This window comes from Bubalus kerabau, chromosome 2 (assembly GCF_029407905.1).
Source record: "Bubalus kerabau isolate K-KA32 ecotype Philippines breed swamp buffalo chromosome 2, PCC_UOA_SB_1v2, whole genome shotgun sequence".
NCBI lineage: Eukaryota > Metazoa > Chordata > Mammalia > Artiodactyla > Bovidae > Bubalus > Bubalus kerabau.
Genome location: NC_073625.1, coordinates 100,157,132 through 100,177,360, shown reverse-complemented (window position 1 = coordinate 100,177,360; position 20,229 = coordinate 100,157,132). Strand labels below are relative to the sequence as shown.

The 20,229-nt window shown below is 39.1% G+C and overlaps 2 protein-coding genes across 8 annotated transcripts in view; both read left to right on the top strand.

The window, feature by feature from the left end:
• MORC1 (MORC family CW-type zinc finger 1) overlaps positions 1-10,009 on the top strand; it is a 170,433-nt gene extending 160,424 nt beyond the window's left edge. For all 7 annotated transcript variants that reach the window (XM_055568119.1, XM_055568117.1, XM_055568118.1 and 4 more), the window contains 2 exons: positions 6,204-6,398; positions 9,024-10,009. In XM_055568119.1, coding sequence (XP_055424094.1) covers positions 6,204-6,398; positions 9,024-9,182 — 354 coding nt within the window. In that variant the 3' untranslated portion in view covers positions 9,183-10,009. The remainder of the gene's footprint in view (positions 1-6,203; positions 6,399-9,023) is intronic.
• Positions 10,010-15,711: 5,702 nt separating this feature from the next.
• The window catches only part of GUCA1C (guanylate cyclase activator 1C), a 39,209-nt gene continuing 34,691 nt past the window's right edge, over positions 15,712-20,229 (top strand). The window contains 3 exon segments of the mRNA XM_055570078.1: positions 15,712-15,766; positions 15,769-15,832; positions 15,834-15,909. Coding sequence (XP_055426053.1) covers positions 15,712-15,766; positions 15,769-15,832; positions 15,834-15,909 — 195 coding nt within the window.

Below are 20,229 nucleotides of genomic sequence, written 5' to 3'. Positions count from 1 at the left end.
CGATTTGATCCCTGGTTCCTCTGCCTCTTCTAAAACCAGCTTGAACATCTGGAAGTTCATGGTTCATGTATTGCTGAAGCCTGGCTTGGAGAATTTTGAGCATTACTTTACTAGCGTATGAGATGAGTGCAATTGTGTGGTAGTTTGAGCATTCTTTGGCATTGCCTTTCTTTGGGATTGGAATGAAAACTGACCTTTTCCAGTCCTGTGGCCACTGCTGAGTTTTCCAAATTTGCTGGCATATTGAGTGCAGCACTTTCACAGCATCATCTTTTAGGATTTGAAATAGCTCAATAGTTAATGGCAATAAAAGAAATTAAAAGGAATTTCAAGAAATTCATCCATAGTCCCAAACCATTCAGAAATCACTGGTATTTTTTGGTGTATTTCATTATAATCTTTCCCTCAGTAGATGCTTTTTTTTTTTTTTTTTTTTACAGTTTTCTTAGAATACTCTGTATCTAGTTCTTAAAGATTCCCTTGATGGGGGAGGGGGAGAGTCCACAGAGTCCTTTGGCTCTACTGGAGAAATACCTCAAAATCATATGCCCTCAACTTCCTTAATTCACACTCAAGGGAACTGAGATTGCAAGGTGTGAACTTGGCCCAGCCAATACAAGGGATTAGCACTGGAGCCAGTGCCACCCCGAAGTTCCCAGATACTTCATGGAGGCCACAACAGTCTAGACCTTTTCATGGCACCAGGATCAACGTGAGGTGTTTGGACTCCACTGACACTTCACCTGTGTTTGCTCCGACAGGTGCCCCAGCTCCATCACTAGCACACATACTAGCATCTTCTTCCAAGTGCTTATGTTTACAGCCGTCTTCTGGAAAGATCTCATAATAACATGCAAATCTATAAAGATTGGGAGGTGAATCATGCTCCCTGAAGTTGTGTTCAGTATAACTATAAGCAGAGGCATCTCCTTACCCCTTTTGTAGAGAATGGAGTACATTTGAATATTCATGTTTTATAAATGAAATAGAATTGGGAAGTAAGTTCCCCGAAGCATGTAACTAGGCAGACTTGAAATGAAAATTCGAACCTAATCTAGATTTCTTCTAAAAAGGCTGTGTCACAAAGTGTTTGGATTTTAGGGTGTGTCTAAACGTAATACCCCTGTTGATATATTTGCCTCTGATGTCTCTCCCTGAGCGTCTGCTGGCCTGTGATAAGCAACTGGAAATGAAGGAATATTGTAACTCTTATTTTCTCATCATTGTTCAACTGAAAAATGAATTTACTTTCTAGATAATGTTTTTTTGAGAAAGCTGCAATTGAACACTTTCAGCATGAAGACTTAGCTGTCAGCGTTTTCTAATTAGAATAAAAGACAGCCTTTTTATCCAACATATTTTTTATCTTATTCTAGCACTAGTACTAATATTTTCATCAGTGAATCTAACCCTGTGATTGACTAAGAGTCACTAGTGCCAGGCACTAAACTAGGCTTTTATTTATGTTGCCTCATTTAACTCTCACAACACCTGGAAGGTAGGTGCCACTGTCTCCATGTTAGTAATAGGGAAATGGAGAATCAGAAATATAACATTCCAATGTCATGATGCAAGTAAGTAGTAGATTCAGGGTTGGAAGCCAGATTTGTCCCACTGCAGAGCTCTTTTTACAACCCCACTTTCTTCCATCTCATTCTTATCCAGACTGTAACAGTTCATCCTTATAGAATTTTCATGTATTACTTGTAGTAGGATATATTACTTGTAGTAGGTAGTGACTCAGTGGTTAAGAATCCTCCTGCTATGTAGGAGACATGGGTTCAACCCCTAGTCTGGAAGATCCCCTGGAGAAGGAAATGGTAACCCACTCCAGTATTCTTGCCTGGGAAATCCCATGGACAGAGGAGCCTGGTGGCCTATACAGTCCATGTGGTTCCAAAGAGTTGGACATGACTTAATGACTAAACAGCAACAACAGGTATACTACAGCTTCTCAGCCTATTGGTATAAAAGATTCTTGTTTACTTATTATCCACCTTGACATTACAGGATGAGTATATGGGGAGATACTGACAGTAAGATATGGTGTGGGGAGGGCATGTGGTAGGCAGGTTGCTCGGTGTCCCGGCAGGAATTGTCCCAAGTCTGTGGTAGCCAGCTTAACAAATTGCCAGTAAGGCTCCTGGATCTCTCAACGGATCTTTATCTGTTAGTTAGGGAACTCTGTTTTAAATATTTACACTGTAAAACTTAGAAATTTTCTACGAATTATTTTGTCATACATCCCAGCATATCCAGGTATATACATGTCCTTCATGTCTGTTCTAAATGATATTTTTTCAATGTCTACACTTGATAGTGGAGCCAAGATGTTGGGTCTTGGAGGCCAGACTGAATAACTGTTTATTCAAGATATTAATAGAGGATGAGTAGGCAATGGCACCCCACTCCAGTACTCTTGCCTGGAAAATCCCATGGACAGAGGAGCCTGGTGGGCTGCAGTCCATGGGGTCGCTAAGAGTCACACACGACTGAGTGACTTCACTTTCGCTTTTCACTTTCATGAATTGGAGAAGGAAATGGCAACCCACTCCAGTGTTCTTGCTTGGAGAATCCCAGGAACAGGGGAGCCTGGTGGGCTGCCGTCTATGTGGTCGCACAGAGTCGAACATGACTGAAGTGAATTAGCAGCAACAGCAGCAGAATCCTCTTAATGTTCAGGGCAAGTGGGATTCAAAGAAGCAAAACAAATAAAGAGTCAGGAGACCATGAGTTCCTTTTGAAACTGAGATCACAAGCAAAATACAGAACAATTGAAATCATGAGTTTCCTCCCATGACACTGATCTTAGGGACTTTGTTAATGTCTGGTAGCCTTAAGTGCATGGTTATAAAAACTATTAATATTAAAATCATTTGTTGAAATCTGTTAGGGGATAACTATGCACCTTGCTCTAAGGTATGTATGTTTAATGAAGAGAGGACCCCTGGTAGTTACAAACTTCTTTGGTCACCTTGCCCTGACTGCATCAGCAACTTCCATAACTACTAGAACAGCAGCTGATTCCTAACAGCATTGGAGGTCCTGCGTAACCCAGCCTGATCTACCATCTTTCATTCTTTCCTTTTGCAAGCCGTCTGCTCCGTCCAAAATGGAATTTCCCCAACCTACTACACTGGGAGGCCTCTGAGCCTTTGCCCATGCTATCCCCCCCCAAATACTCTTTCCCATTTCCCCAGTCCACAGGTGTCTCTAGCGCTTAGTCAATGCTGCCTTCTATCTCAAGCCTACCTTAGTCTCTCCATATGAAACTAATCTTGACTTCTGTGTTCTGAGAGAACCTTAAAACTCTATTTTAGCATTAATTAAATGTTCTGCCTTATAATGCAGCAGTTTCTTGTATTTTATTTTATCCCCAATTAGATTATAGAATCCTTGAAATTAGCAATCCTCTCATATTCTAGAGGCATCAATAAGAACCTTTGATGCATCTGGACCTTACTAACATGCATTGAATCAAAGTTGATTATTTCTGCTGTAGTGTCTGCCTGCACAAACACATGCATATTCTTATAAACAGAGGACAAAAATCTATAGATCTTGTAGGCCTGCCTTACTTTGTGCAAACTTGTTAGGATTCTGGAGCTCCAGAGCTGCCAGAGCTCTGACTTTTAAAATTCAAGGCAGAAAATTAAATCTCAGTTGAATATCCTTTCTTTCAAATCCTAATTCCATCCTGAATTAATAGGGTTTGGAAGAATTCCATTTTTGATCCACCACAAATACCTCTACGAGAGTGAGTTTAACCAGCAGAACTAAGCCTCTCATCCTGTTACAATTCTCTACCCACCTTAATTAAAATGTTAAAACAGCCAGAAGTCCTTTTACATTGAGCTTTAAAAGTTGTCAAAATTGTCACCTTTTATAGAAACCTCCTGGAGATGTTAGCCTCAGAAAGAAAGAAGCATAAATCAAGAAACTAGCTAAGTTGGCCAGTAGTGTTTGAAGGAAATATAGTTCGCTGGTTAAAAAACAGTGAACTTTGAGAGACTGAATATGATTTTGAATATAGTGTGCTGTATAAACATTCTTAAAGCTATACTGTATTAACAGTGCTGTCTTTTGAACTTAAATTAATTATAGATACACAGCATCATAGACTAGTAGAGAGGTCCCATGTACCCTTCATCCAATTTTTCCCAATGCTTATCTTTCATAATTATATAATTATAGTACAATATCAAAACCAGGAAATTGAAATTGGTGGAATGTGGGTCTCATTTTATCATGTGTGTGGATTTGTGTAACCAGCACCACTGTCAGGGTACAAACTCCCATTACCACAAAGATCTCCCTGTGTTAGCCCGCTACAGTCACATGCCACACACACAAACACCCCTCACCCCAGGCAACCGCCAATCTGTTATCCATCTCTATAGTTTTGTCATTTGAGGAATGTTAGTGAAACGGAATCATAGAGTAGGTATCATTTTACAAGTGGCTTTATTCATCAATGAAATTCCCTTCAAATCCATTAAGTATAACAGTTGCGTATTTCTTTTTATTGCTGATGAGCAATACTATTATGTTTCTAAGTAATAATTGTTTTTTGTATTCTGTATTTCTTTTTATCTATTTTAGTTTGTTTTATTATTGTTGTTGCCTTTTATAAGAAAGTGTTTCCTGGCTATTGTTCAGGATGGCAAAAGCTATAAATTCTAAAGTTCTGAACACTAAGAACTATAGTTGGCTGCTGAGTATGTGTGTAAACTGGTGTATATATGGCCAATGTTTGCCACTTTGGAGTGGTATTTGGGTCCCCACTCCCAAATATTCCCTAAGTTAATAGCACATGGAAGTTTACCTTTGGGGGTAAATTACTGATGTCAACCTAACTCAAGTACCTTAAGTCAGGACTTTAATGCTCTTCAGTTTAATGGAGACTCCACACCCTCCTCTCAACTCTAGTAATATCTGTGCCTTACTTGGGGCACAGTACATTTTCTCCCATAAGATACAATATTCACATACTTGTATTCTCTTATTCTGTAGACTAGAAGGTTGTCGAGGGCAAAGACTGAACCTTGTATATCTCTTCATCCCCTATTATAAAATTCAGTGCCTTGAATTTAGGAAGTTGGGGCTGGTGCACTGGGACGACCCAGAGGGATGGTATGGGGAGGGAGGAGGAGGGTTCAGGATGGGGAACACATGTATACCTGTGGCAGATTCATTTTGATATTTGGCAAAACTAATACAATTATGTAAAGTTTAAAAATAAAATTTAAAAAAAATAATAAACAGAATTCAGTGTACTAAGGGATGTTTGTTTGTTTAAAGAATTTTATAGAAAAAGGAGAATTGTGTGTGAGGTCAAGGAGTACTGAAAGGAGATGATATGGACAGCCCTGGGCAAGAGCCTGCATGTGCAGTGAGTGTGTTGGGAAACAGACACGGCTACCTTACAGTTTTCCAGGCAACCCAGCATGTTAGAACACAGAAACCTCCTTATTGCAGAAACATTCAAATGTTGGTCAAAACAGAATTTGCCCTATATCTGTTTTCTCAGAATACCCCCTGGCCTCCTCAAAATGTTGATACAGGCAGTTAATGTCATTTTGAAATTGAAGCATTTGCTGCTCCATGCCTTCTCTCTGCTCTGTAAGTGTCTCAGGCATAATAAATACAAGCTCCTGGAAAATCACCAAGGCTCTTGAATCAGCAAAGGTCATACATGTTAGTAGATAACCATAGTCTTTACATCACACTAAACAACCCAAGGAGAGTGACAAACTAGGAATTCCTCTTATTGTAGCTTCTGTGTTTTTCAGATGCTACAGATTTGAGTCATAGACAATACCTAATCTGTCTAGAAACCCCAAGTTGCTGGCTTTGTGCTATGGAGAGGGGGCACAGGCGCCTGTCCCTTTGTGCCCTGAAGAATATGGTAGCCCTCTTGGGAGAACATATCCAACTATTATTCAGTTTCTTCTTCATTTCAAAGCAAGGGTTTCTGAGCCAACCCTGGTGTGCCTGCTCATATCATAGTTACTAGACCGTTGTACATTTTTCCTCCTTTCTCTTCCTTTTCCATCAGATTGCCAGTTCCTTAAGGGATCAGTGTATCTTAAACGTTGACTACCCAGAGTACATACATATAGGGACAGATGTGTAGAATTGTGATATGAAGGGGAAAGTAATATTTTTAAAATATGCTAAAACTGTTTTAAAAACATTCCCAGATCCGTGATGTTTACATGGTCCAATATGAAAAAAAACTAAAGGGAAGGATTCAGTCTGTTATCTGCGATGCAAACAAAAGAGCAGTGGTTAATGAAGTATCTCTGGGACAATGTGAAAAAAAGAGAAAACTTACTGAAGATAAACTGAATAAGCTTCGTGTAAAACTGGCAGTATTATTGCAGAAGCTTCAGCTGGTAAGTAGTTAAGTGTTGTTTGAGTAGTAGGAACACATGCTGTGGACAGAGCCGTGGGGTGGCTTCCTCTCCTGACATCTTCATCCACTTACTGAGTGGACAGGTCACTTACTGTAGCCCTCACTCTCCCTAAGACCTGGAAATCACAAATAAATGAGCTTTAAAAGTATAAGTTAGAACATTGTTAAAAGGCCTATTATTTTTTCCCTTAAAAAAAAATTAGAAGCTTTGGGCTGTTGATATATTTCGATTATTCTGCCTTCTCAATAGCTTATTTCTAGTAGGAATTTTTTAAAAAAATTTTCAGACAACAAAATGTTTTAATTTTTATCCTAGTATATAGGTTAAAAAACAGACTTTTCTAATCTTAGAAGCGAGGTTAGAGAAATCAGGAAATATCATGTAAGTATGAATTACTGTTCCCCTTGTTTGTTTTTTATATATTTAAATACATGAAGAATTGGGCTTCTGTGATAGATTGGGTCAGTAAGGAACAGTCTGTCTTTGATTACAGTATACAGAAATGCTGGGGAGAATATATCAAAAATTCAAATATATATAGCCAATGTTGAAAAGATCTCTCTGTAGATGCTAAAAAATAAATTGAGAAATCAGCAGTGAGCCCAGGAACTATGTCTGTGTTGCTCAGCTTTTCTTGGGGTGTAAACAAAGGTTGTTGAGTGGGACCCCTAGGAAAGATCCCTAAGAGGGATTCAGAGAGCTTTGTGGAGGCCCTCGGGGCAGGTCTGTGTCTGGAGCAACTTGGCATCGTACACTCAGCACTGCACATTCCATTGCTTCCCCAGCACTGTGGGTGGACACCGGCACGCTCTCGGGGCTGCTTCACAGCCAGCCTTTGGCTCAGTTCATTGTCATGGTAACCTGGAAGATCCTTAGATATCATAGAACCTGCTTTAAAAATATACGGAACAGGGCCTGAAGGGGGAGAAAATTGTCTTGGGCTGCACAGAAAATTCAGACATCGGCCCTGAGTCTGGGACAGGAGACAGGTCCTTCCTGGGCCATGCAGGGTGAGAAGGCAGGAGCTGTCTTCCCACAGAGAGTTCAGCCTGGAGCACGGCCTTGCTGGCGAACCGGGTCCACACACGGTAGGGTTTCAGTGATGTCTGTTGTTTCACTAACAAGAAAAACTATAGAGACCAAAGTTCTTCATCACAGTAATAGAATACCTCTCTCTATCAAGAAAATTTATAAAAACTATTGGGTCTCATAATAGCAAATCTGTTCAGCTAGGAAAAAATAAATGAAAGAATGCTAGTTTACTCTTCTTTCTGCGTCAGACCCTGGGTTTCCTCAAAGTAACCAAAGTAATTATATCAGCACTAACTTAATTTGTTTTATTCACAAAGTTTAGTAAAGAGGTGAAGGGCTTTAGCCGCATAATGTGAAATGCTTTATTTATACAGTGTCATTGGAGAGGTGCTCAAAGGGCTCCTGCTTTCCCTACTTAAAATTGCCATTTTCACTGCCTCTGCCTGAGCAACTAGCATGGAATAGAGCAGAGACGAGAGGTTAAATGGACCTGGAGCAGTCTGTTGGGGCAACTCATGAAGAAGCTGAGGACAAGAACCAACCTGGAGTCCTAGGAGGAAGTCTGGCCTGCTGGGTAGAAAGCAGGAGCCAGGGAATTAGACCGGACGGAACAGGCTGAGAGCTGTTAGTGTCAGAAAGGGTCACACAGGGCTTGCCTCAGGGTCTGTGAATATTTTGAAATCCTAGTGAGTATCAGCATCATGGAAACCATCTGCAGAAACAGGGTCCTAGTTACAAAGCTGGGATGTGGTATAGTGCAGACTTGTTAGAGGACTGAACAAATCTAGGGCAAAGGGAACAAAGCAGACAACACATTTAATGGAACCAGATGAGGGATGGAGAAACTATGGTAGTGCCAGATACTTGGAAACAGTGATAACATCGGGATTATTCCTGAAAGGTCCTCGCTAAAAATTCTCCTATCCATGACCTCAGTTGGAGAGCAAGTTGATCCCGTGGTCGGGCCTGGGGGACTGAGATTTAGGGAAAGAGGGAGCATTTGTCCAACTGTTCATGGATCAAGAAACTCAGGAAAGGAGAGCTTGAGATTACCCCAATAGACTACTGAGAGAAAGAGACAGAGAAAGGGAAAGGGAGACAGATCAGGGCAGCAAGCCCAAGGCTATGGGGAAAGATGCTGCAGAGAAAAAAGGAGAAACAGAGAAGTCAGAATTTGCCTACCCATCTGTTTTGCCTCTAAGGCTCAAAATTCATGAATTTTAAGATGGAAGAGAAGAGCCTGTAAGACACACACACAGATAAAAATGAGATGAGTGGGGGCTTTAGGAATATGACAAGTAATTAAATCAAAGGGGAAAAAAAAGACCACAGTTAAACAACCTCCACTACAGAAGAAGAGGAAAAAGAAAAAGATCCAAGGTCCTAACCACTTGTGAACATAAAATGAGATTAAATGCAAAATCATTTGAAAAGGTTAAAAGCATTATTCAGATGCAAACTGGGTTTTGTTGCTACATGATTTATGGGGAAGACTGGTCCAAGGTCACCCAGACAACCGGGCTCAACCCCGTAGCTTCTTCCCCAATTATGACTGCTGCTTCTCTTTTCCAGGGTGGTCCAGCGGGAGACCTGGAGCAGATTGATGCTTACTTAGAAGCTTTGCTGAAAGAAGATAATCTTCTTCTTCAGAAGGCTTTTGTAAATAAAGTGACTACAGATACAGGGCATTGCCTCCTTTTAGAAAAAAAGGAAAGTATTTCTCAAAATTAGAAGTCAGAAAAGGCATTCCCTTTTTAAAAATGCTAATAAGAAAAAAAGGAAGATTCTTTAAAAGAGAAATCTCTTCTGTTCTTGTTATTGTAAAGTTCATCTTGTTTAATGGTACAAAAATTGTATTTTAAAAATGGAGACTGAGTTATAATTTGCATATTTCCCAGTTCTGTTCTGTAACTCTTCCTGTTCTTTCAGAAACCATTTCCAGAGTTCTCTAATTCTCATGTGAGCTACTAAGAAAGAAATGTTGTATAGGCTTATATTTTGTTTTCACTAAAAAGATTGTAAAAATGGTTCTTAAGAGCAATACGCAAAGGACTACAGAATCACCTCCTTATGAAACTTCAGTTGAAAAAGGAAGACATTATACCCCTTCTCCACTACAGCCAGCATTCAGTAAAGCAAGTAATATACATTCCCAAAACAACTTTGAGATATATTTGATATATCTTACATATATTACATATATATTACACATATAAGAATTGTATTGTATTACACATGTAAGAATTGTACATTTTCCTTGATAACTTTGGTTTAGAAATGTTTGCAACTTTGTATAAAAGCAATAAAACATTTAATAGTTCATGTAATTGTATAATTTTATTTTTATGTACATGTATGTAGTACAATCACTCAGTCATGTCCGACTCTTTGCGACCTCACAGACAGTAGCCTACCAGGCTCCGCCATCCATGGGATTTTCCAGGCAAGAATACTGGAGTGGGCTGCCATTTCCTTCTCCAGCAGACCTTCCCAACCCAGGGATCGAACCCGGGTCTCCTGCATTGCAGACAGACGCTTTACCATCTGAGCCACCAGGGAAGCCCATGTAGTACAAAACTGAAAACAGGTGAAATGGAATATGGTGAAAGTTTTTACCACATTCTTGTCTTTAGCTACTTAATTACTCTTCTTAAGAGGCATGCTTTTAACAGTTACTTATGAATTCATCCAAAATCAGTCAATGTATATACAACTTTATAAATTATTATATGGATATAAATACGGATGTAATAGCATCCAAAAATGCTGTTGTTTTTTTCCCACTTAATTTATCTTCAAGATCATTCCATATCAGAATCAGTACATGTAGGACTATCTCATATTTAAACTCCTCATTATTCCATTCTATCAGTTTAGTTCAGTTCAGTCGCTCAGTCGTGTCCGACTTTTTGTGACCCCATGAATTGCAGCACGCCAGGCCTCCCTGTCCATCACCAATTCCCGGAGTTCACTCAGACTCACGTCCATCGAGTCAGTGATGCCATCCAGCCATCTCATCCTCTGTTGTCCCCTTTTCCTCCTGCCCCCAATCCCTCCCAGCATCAGAGTCTTTTCCAATGAGTCAACTCTTCGCATGAGGTGGCCAAAGTACTGGGGTTTCAGCTTTAGCATCATTCCTTCCAAAGAACACCCAGGGCTGATCTCCTTCAGAATGGACTGGTTGGATCTCCTTGCAGTCCAAGGGACTCTCAAGAGTCTTCTCCAACACCACAGTTCAAAAGCATCAATTCTTCAGTGCTGAGCTTTCTTCACAGTCCAACTCTCACATCCATACATGACCACTGGAAAAACCATAGCCTTGACTAGATGGACCTTTGTTGGCAAAGTAACGTCTCTGCTTTTCAATATGCTATCTAGGTTGGTCATAACTTTTCTTCCAAGGAGTAAGCGTCTTTTAATTTCATGGCTGGAATCACCATCTGCAGTGATTTTGGAGCCCCCCAAAATAAAGTCTGACACTGTTTTCACTGTTTCCCCATCTATTTCCCATGAAGTGATGGGACCGGATGCCATGATCTTCCTTTTCTGAATGTTGAGCTTTAAGCCAACTTTTTCACTCTCCTCTTTCACTTTCATCAAGAGGCTTTTGAGTTCCTCTTCACTTTCTGCCATAAGGGTGGTGTTATCTGCATATCTGAGGTTATTGATATTTCTCCCGGCAATCTTGATTCCAGCTTGTGCTTCTTCCAGCCCAGCGTTTCTCATGATGTACTCTGCATAGAAGTTAAATAAGCAGGGTGACAATATACAGCCTTGATGTACTCCTTTTCCTATTTGGAACCAGTCTGTTGTTCCATGTCCAGTTCTAACTGTTGCTTCCTGACCTGCATATAGGTTTCTCAAGAGGCAGGTCAGGTGGTCTGGTATTCCCATGTCTTTCAGAATTTTCCACAGTTTATTGTGATCCACACAGTCAAAGGCTTTGGCATAGTCAATAAAGCAGAAATAGATGTTTTTCTGGAACTCTCTTGCTTTTTCCATGATCCAGAGGATGTTGGCAATTTGATCTCTGGTTCCTCTGCCTTTTCTAAAACCAGCTTGAACATCTGCAAGTTCACAGTTCATGTATTGCTGAAGCCTAGCTTGGAGAATTTTGAGCATTACTTTACTAGTCAAAGGTTAATTGACTGTAAATGTTTGGGCTTATTTCTGGGCTATCTATTCTGTTACATTAATCCATATATCTGTTTTTGTGCCAGCCCCACACTGTTTTGATTACTGTAGCTTTGTAGTATTGTCTCAATCTGTGAGGTTATGCCTCCTACTTCCTTTGTTTTCTTTAGGATTGCTTTGCCAATTCTGGGTCTTTTATGGTTCCATATAAATTTTAGGATTATTCTAGTTCTGTGAAAAATGCAATGGGTAATTTGATAGGGATTGTGTTAAATCTGTAGATTGCTTTGGGTAGTGTGGCCATTTTAACAATGTTAATTCTTCCAATCCAAGTGCATGGACTTTCTTTCCATTTCTTTGAATCATCTTTAATTTCCCTTATTAATATTTTAGAGTTCTTAGCATATAAATCTTTCACCTTCTTGATCAAGTTTATTCCTAAGTATTTTTTGATACAATTTTAAAAGGGATTTTTTTTATATTCCCTTTCTGATATCTCATTGTTAGTATTCATTCTTTTTACCATATTTATATTTTTTCATCCTTTTGGATTTACGTGCACACAACAGTGAACATTCTTATAAATATGTTCATTTCACATGTGTGCAATTGTACTTGTTAAATAAGATTTCAGATGAATTGTTGGGTCAGAATGTATGTACATTTTATATATTGCCTAATAGCACTTCATAAAAATTGTATTAATAAACACCCCCAACAATATATGAATGCCTATTTCCTCCCACCTTCACCAAAATCATGAATTATCAAAGTCTCTTATGTTGTTAATCAAATAGCTGAAAGTGACATATCCTTGTAGCTTTAATGCACATTTCTTATAAGTAAAACTGAGTGCTTTTTCATGGTTAGAATTCATTTGAATTCTAGAATTTGGCCTTTGTTCATTTTTCAACTTGGCTATATTTCCCTGCTAATTTATAGGAGCTATTTTTATATTTATATTAAATATTTTATATGTATATTAAATATTTTATATGTATATTAAATATTTTATATTTCTATATATTTTATATTATGTGTATCACAAATATTTTCTCACAGTTTTTCATTTTTTCATTTTTTATGGTGGTGTGAGTCATGTGAAATTTTTGGTTTAATTTCATTTATGGCTTCTGGGTTTTTAGTCATATTTAGAGAGTACTTTTCAATGCTAAAATTATAAAGAGAGTTTACCTTGCTTTCTCTATAATTTTGATAATCATATTGCTAAATCTTTGATTAATCTAGTTTATTTTGATGTAAGGGGTAAGTTAGAAATCTGACTTTGTTGTATATGTTTCAAGATAGCCATATTAATGAACCAGAATTAACAAATGAATAATCAATCTTTTCCCCAGTGATCTGCAATACCATATTATTGCATGTTAATTTTCTATTTGTATTTGTGCGGAGTTCTAAAAAACAAAAATTTTCTATTTTCTCTATTGATCATTTCATCTTTTATTTTCATGTTGGATCCATGTTGTTTTTCTAGGACTAGTTAATAATTTTATTTTTTGAAATATTCCTTTGTATCCTTGCATGTGCAATTCTCATTCAAACTTAGAATGAGAATTAGGTTTTCATTCACTGCTTACCCCTCAAATTTTATTGGTATTTTGTTGGGTTTGTAATAATATTACAGGTTAATACAGGGAGAATTGCTTTTATATATATATATATATATATATATATATATATATATATCTATCTTTCTACTCAAGACCAAATAGGCTTTTCTATTATGTTCAAGTCTTCTTCACTAGTAACCTATATTAGAATTTTAAATTTTTCTTCAACTACATCTAGCATATTATAGTTATATTTATTGTAATTAATTAGATTTATTATATGGCCTATTATAAATGAAATGTTTTTCCCCCTTTATCTTTTGACTGGTTAATGTTTTATATAGCAAGATTTCTGATTTTTAGATATAAATGTTATATCCAGTGTAAGAATTCTTTTTATCTCAAGTAATGATTATACAGATTTTTTTAAAGCATAATTGGTATGACTAAGCACAGTTTCTGGGGCTCAGGTCCTTACATTTTGATCTATCCAAAGTTTTCCTTCCATAAGGGATATTCTTGGCCCCTTAAAAACTTTCATTATCTTCCTCTGCCATCATCAGTGTCCATTCCTCCTTTAATCTAAGAATTGGTGATTAACAAATGCTAATGGTGAGAAGAAGTCAGTGCCTCTGAGCATTTTTTTGGCAGACATTTAGAAAGAGTCTGAAGTGGGACTTTCTTAGAGAATTGTTTTTGAAAATTTTAACAGAGTATTCCTCATATTTCCTAACTGAATAATCCTCAGGGCCGAGTCCTCAGTATCTCAACTTCTCTTTTTATTCAGCATAAGAAATCTCATCTACCCTAATGATTTCAAGTAATACTTCCAAATGAATAAGTCCTAAATTTCTATGACTTTATTGAACACCTATTATCTAACTCTAATTATAAACTAGAAATTTTCTGTTGAAAGTATACTTCGATGTGTTTGAAAGAAAATTAATCATAACCTCTCTCTTCCTGTCAAGGCAGCTCATTTAGGCTCCAGAGGGGTTTTATAGTGAAGACTAAGGAATAGGGACTAAAGCAGTGACTAGACTTATGAACTGAGTCAGCATGGGAATTGGGGAAATAAAGTGGAGTAAGTTTAGGGGAGGAGATTCATCTTGGTACCAGATAACTCTAGGAGGAAATAATGTAATTCTGTTACTCTTAAATATGGATTGTAGCAAGATGGCTTGGGGACCACAGAGACAATTCATTTCCATTATTAGACCCTGGGTACAGTTTTTAGGCCCAATGGCTCAGCTTTGAAGTCCACTGGCAATTTGGGCTTGGCTGGGACCAGATAAGCTCAGGGACCAGATAATCTCAGGGACCAGAGTGGGATAAAACTAGCAGCAGGGAGTATGGTAGATGCAGGTTTAAGAGACAAAAGAGACAAGAACAGAAAAGCGGGTAGGGGCAGTGGCAAGTACAATGCTGGAAGACACAGTTCAATACCTTCCTTTTTCTGCAGACCACACTTTACAGCTATCACATCTACAACTCTTCTTACTACTCATTATTTACTTATTTCCCTTTCTTGAACATAGAATTTCTTTCATTTTAACAATACTCAGAATGTTTCATTTTTCCATGGCTTAAAACACGTTCTTCATCTAAATTTATCTTCACAATATTCAGATGTGAGAAGGAAAACGTGCTGTGTGCTAAGTCACTCAGTTGTGTCCAAGTCTTTGTCACCCGGTGAACTGTAACCCACCAGGTTCCTCTGTCCATGAGATTCTCCAGACAAGAATACTGGAGTGAGATGCTATTTTCTCCTCCAAGGGATCTTCCGGACCCAGGGATCAAACCCAAGTTTCTTACATCTCCTGCAAGGGCAGGTGGGCTCTTTTACCATTAGTTCCACCTGAGCACGGGGAAAACTGAAAGTGACTTCCATGCCTGTGCCAGGCCTCGGCGGGCCCTCAGCGGTCTTGCTCACAGTTGAGAAGGAAAATACTCTTGATACTATTTTACTGATGAGAAACTTGAGTATTACCGAAGTAATATTTCCATGTAGTTAATAAGTGGTGAATAAAGCCTAGAACCCACACCTCCTGATTGTAAATTCCTTCCATTAAGCCCCACTGTACTGCTCAATAATGTAGGGGTGTGTGTGTGTGTGTGTGTGTACATGCTCAATCATGTCTGACTCTTTGTGACCCCATGGACTGTGCCCTCTAGGCTCCTCTGTCCATGGAATTTTCCATGCAAGAATACTGGAGTAGGTTGCCATTTCTTTCTCCAAATATAGGTGTAATTTATGGCTAACAATATGACAAGGATTACCCTCTAAAATATTGTCTCTGTCCTTTACACAAAAGTATTTATCTGAATGGTAGTAAGCGACAATCCCATCAGATACTAACTGATGACCTTGGTCTTAAATTTGTACAGATAAATTAATCTCACTGGCTTTCTATTCTTATTTAGCCTATAGCTGTAAGAGGTTTAGAGGAGCTTTCTAAGAGCATATGTTAACCTCAAGTTTTAGTGAAGCGTGAGACTAAATTTAGAAAGACCTTACATGAAAATAGAAAAAAAGCTATAGACTGTGAATCAGGATGGGGACTGACAAATCTGTAGCGGGTGGTGAGACAGCAGTTCCTGCTAATGAGACCTGTGGTACAGAAAACTTACAATGGAATACCCATCCAGTCTGCAAACACTGCCTGAGTTTGACACGCTTGGGTCTGCAAGGTCTGAAGCAAAAAGTCAGTCAACATGTTGATCAAGTCTGTAATACCATGGACAAGAACAAGGTAAGAACTTTTACTTATCATTTGGGTATGGTTCTGCATTTCCTCCTTTTTTCAATAAATAAAATAGCCTGAGGTAAAATGTGTGTGTTCCACCGAATTGTGAGGTCTTCAGAGAACCCGCAGCTTGTAGGTAAGTGAGTCATTAAACACATTTAGCACTGCCGGCATGAAAATAATTGGGAACTAGCCTCTCCGCCCTTGGAAATGTTCTGCATGTAGGGAGTTATTTTAAAACCAAATTAAATCTCAGCATGGAATTCTAATGCTATCGTTTAAACAAATCTAATAAGTGCAGATTGATTTACAAAGACTGTTTTCAAAGTATTTGATGCATTGGTGACATTTTATAGAAAAGCAAATTACAGGAACCTACTTTTAAAAGTGTGATTGCATCTGGATTGGCAGATAAAATCAATACAAATTAGCCAACATGTTGTTCATACTCAAATCAAAAGTTAGAATGCTTCATAATCCTTTCCTTTTTTTCAGGTCTGACCAATTTAGTTTGGGGAAAGCCAGAAAAAAAAAAAACAGTTTTAAATTCAGATAAATGTTAGTTTCTAAAGATTGTTACTCAACTATTGTCTCAAATTTACTCATTCCTGAAGAGATACTGCAGATTTAATTATATGTCTTAAAAATAGAAAAATGAGAAAAGAAAAGCATGCTGCTAAGTCGCTTCATTCATGTCCGACTCTGTGCGAGCCCATAGACGGCAGCCCACCAGGCTCCCCCGTCCCTGGGATTCTCCAGGCAAGAACACTGGAGTGGGTTGCCATTTCCTTCTCCAATGCATGAGAGTGAAAAGTGAAAGTGAAGTCGCTCAGTCGTGTCCAACTCTGTGCGACCCCATAGATGGCAGCCCACCAGGCTCCCCCGTCCCTAGGATTCTCCAGGCAAGAGCACTGGAGTGGGTTGCCATTTCCTTCTCCAATGCATGAAGTGAAAAGTGAAAGGGAAGTCACTCAGTTGTGTCCGACCCTCAGCGACCCCATGGACTGCAGCCTTCCAGGCTCCTCTGTCCATGGGATTTTCGAGGCAAGAGTACTGGAGTGGGGTGCCATCGCCTTCTCCGAAAGAAAAGCATAGGATAGGAAAAATAAGATAAAAAAGTAACAATCTGAAATACTGGGCTAAATTCTTCCTATCTGCTTTTCCTTGTACATTTCAGTTGTTTTGTCTGTAGATTTGTATATTTCAAAATGTACTGATTCCATCTAGAATAAAAGGCAAGGGAAAATACTACTCATAGAAAAATAGATGACTTTAGAAGACTGTGCATGATAATAGAAGATAGAGAAGAGATAATTAGCTCAGTACAGTTAAAGCTACTGTCTGTCCATTAGGATGTATGGAATCAAATACAGCTTTTAGAGCTTTTAAGCCAAAAAAAAAAAAAAAAAAACACATGACTTAGATGTAATAGCCAGGAATTTGGGAATTTTAAACCTGAGTAAAATTAACAGCTATTTTAATCCTTGTGGCAATGACAGAAACAGAGGTTTTTTTAGGACATTATTGTCCTTTGTTCTTTGTTTTCAAATATGCATTAAGGACTGCATGCTTATCATGACAGTGTTTTCTTCCTCATTAATTTAACTTGGTGTAGATGCAAGCAAACCCAGCTCTACCCCCAAGGAGCTTACAAGTCAGTAGGAAAATGAGGCAGATTCTGCTTTTGTTCTTAACTATGAAAAAGGGTTTTGATATGCTATAGACTGAACGTTTATGATCCCTTCTCAAATCCTATATTGAAACCCCAGACCCCAATATGATGGTATTTGGAGGTGAGGGATCTTGGGGGTGATTATTTCATGAGTGCCGAGCCTTCATGAGTGGGATCCCTTATAGAGAGGCCCCAGAGAGCTCTCAGCCCATTTCTCCATTGGTGGACGTGGTGAGAAGACAGTTGGCTACGAATCAGGAAATGGGCCCTCACCAGACACTGAATCTGCCTGTCCCTTTGATCTTGGACTTCCCAGCCTAAGAACTGTGAGGAACACATTTTTGTTTAGACCTTCCTGTCTATGGTATTTTTGTTGTAACAGCCTGTTGTGCTCACTGTCCTGTTGTGTGTCTTTGCCTCTGCCTATGCTATGCCTTTCTCTGCATGCTTCTTCACGCGCCCACCCCCCAGCATTCTCTGTGTCTAACTCGTGTGGCTGTTGCTGACCTACTCCCTGTGCCTGCTGTGAGCTTCCCAATGGAAGTCTGCTGCTACAGACTAGCTTTTCAGACTCTGAAGGTGGGATTCCTGAGAGTTTAGCAAATAAGCTATCAAGTATCAAGTACTTTAGTTATTTTTCAAAGGTGTTGACGTTATATCCCAGACCAGCAATTTTGTTGTCAGCCCTGTGTTTGTGAAAGCACTGTGGGTATCAGAGGTTTCTATGCAAGAACAGGCACATGGTGTCAAGGAAGCAGAGGCAGACAGTTGCCAAAGTGTCTGGGATGTGTGTGCCACTGGAGTGAGAATCCTGTCGGTGACAGTTGTGGGACAGCCATATCAGAGCTCAACTGAAATGACTGGGAAGTTCTGCTCTTCATGATTTATCATCAGTTCAGTTCAGTTGCTCAGTCGTGTCCAATTCTTTGTGACCCCATGGATGGTAGCATGCCAGGCTTCCCTGTCCATCACCAACTCCCGGAGCCTGCTCAAACTCATGTCTATTGAATCAGTGATGCCATCCAACCATTCCGTGCTCTGTCATCCCCTTCTCCTCCTGCCTTCAGTCTTTCCAAGCATCAGGGTCTCTTCCAATGAGTCAGTTCTTCATATCAGGTGGCCAAAGTATTGGAGCTTCAGCTTCAGCATCAGTCCTTCCAATGAATATTCAGAACTGATTTCCTTTAGGATGGACTGGTTCAATACCCTTGCAGCCCAAGGGACTCTCAAGAGTCTTCTCCAACACCACAGTTCAAAAGCATCGATTCTTCGGTGCTCAGCTTTCTTTATAGTCCAACTCTCACATTCATACGTGACTACTGGAAAAACCATAGCTTTGGCTAGACGGACCTCTGTTGACAAAGTAATGTCTCTTCTTTTCAATATGCTGTATAGGTTGGTCATAGCTTTTCTTCCAAGGAGAAAGTGTCTTTTAATTTCGTGGCTGCCGTCACCATCTGCAGTGATTTTGGAGCCCAAGAAAATAAAATCTGTCACTCTTTCCATTGTTTCCCCATCTATCTGACATGAAGTGATGGGACCAGATGCCATGATCTTAGTTTTCTGAATCTTGAGTTTGAAGCCAACTTTTTCACTCTCCTCTTTCACTTTCATCAAGAGGTTCTTTAGTTCTTCTTCATTTTCTGCCATAAGGGTGGTGCCATCTGCATATCTGAGGTTATTGATATTTCTCCCAGCAATCTTGATTCCAGCTTGTGCTTCATCCAGCCTGGCATTTCACATGTTGTACTTTGCGTATAAGTTAAATAAGTAGGGTGACAAGTTAAATAAGCCTTGACGTACTCCTTTCCCAATTTGGAACCATGTTGTTCCATGTCCAGTTCTAACTGTGGCTTCTTGACCTGTATACAGAGTTCTCAGGAGGCAGGTCAGGTGGTCTGGTATTCCCGTCTCTTGAAGAATTTCCCATAGTTTGTTTTGATCCACACAGCCAAAGGCTTTGGTGTAGTCAATAAAGCAGAAATAGATGTTATTCTGGAACTCTCTTGCTCTTTCTTTGATCCAATGGATGATGGCAATTTGATCTCTGGTTCCTTTGCCTTTTCTAAAACCAGCTTGAACATCTAGAAGTTCACAGTTCATGTACTGCTGAAGCCTGGCTTGGAGAATATTGAGCATTACTTTACTAGCGTGTGAGATGAGTGCAATTGTGAAGTAGTTTGAGTATTCTTTGGCATTGCCTTTCTTTGGGATTGGAATGAAAACTGATCTTTTCCAGTCCTATGGCCACTGCTGAGTTTTCCAAATTTACTGGCATATTCAGTGCAGCACTTTCACAGCATCATCTTTCAGGATTTGAAATAGCTCAACTGGGATTCCATCACCTCCACTAGCTTTGTTTGTAGTGATGCTTCCTAAGGCCCACTTGACTTTACATTCCAGGATGTCTGGCTCTAGATGAGTGATCACACCATCATGATTACCTGGGTCGTGAAGATCTTTTTTGTATAGTTCTTCTGTGTATTCTTGCCACCTCTTCTTATATCTTCTACTTCTGTTAGATACATACCATTTCTGTCCTTTATTGATTTATCATAAAGGTATTTATGATTTCTGTCTCTTTTTATGATTTATCATGAGATACCATTTTGCTTAGGAAGCAAGTAAACCCACACAGTGATGATTAATGCCAC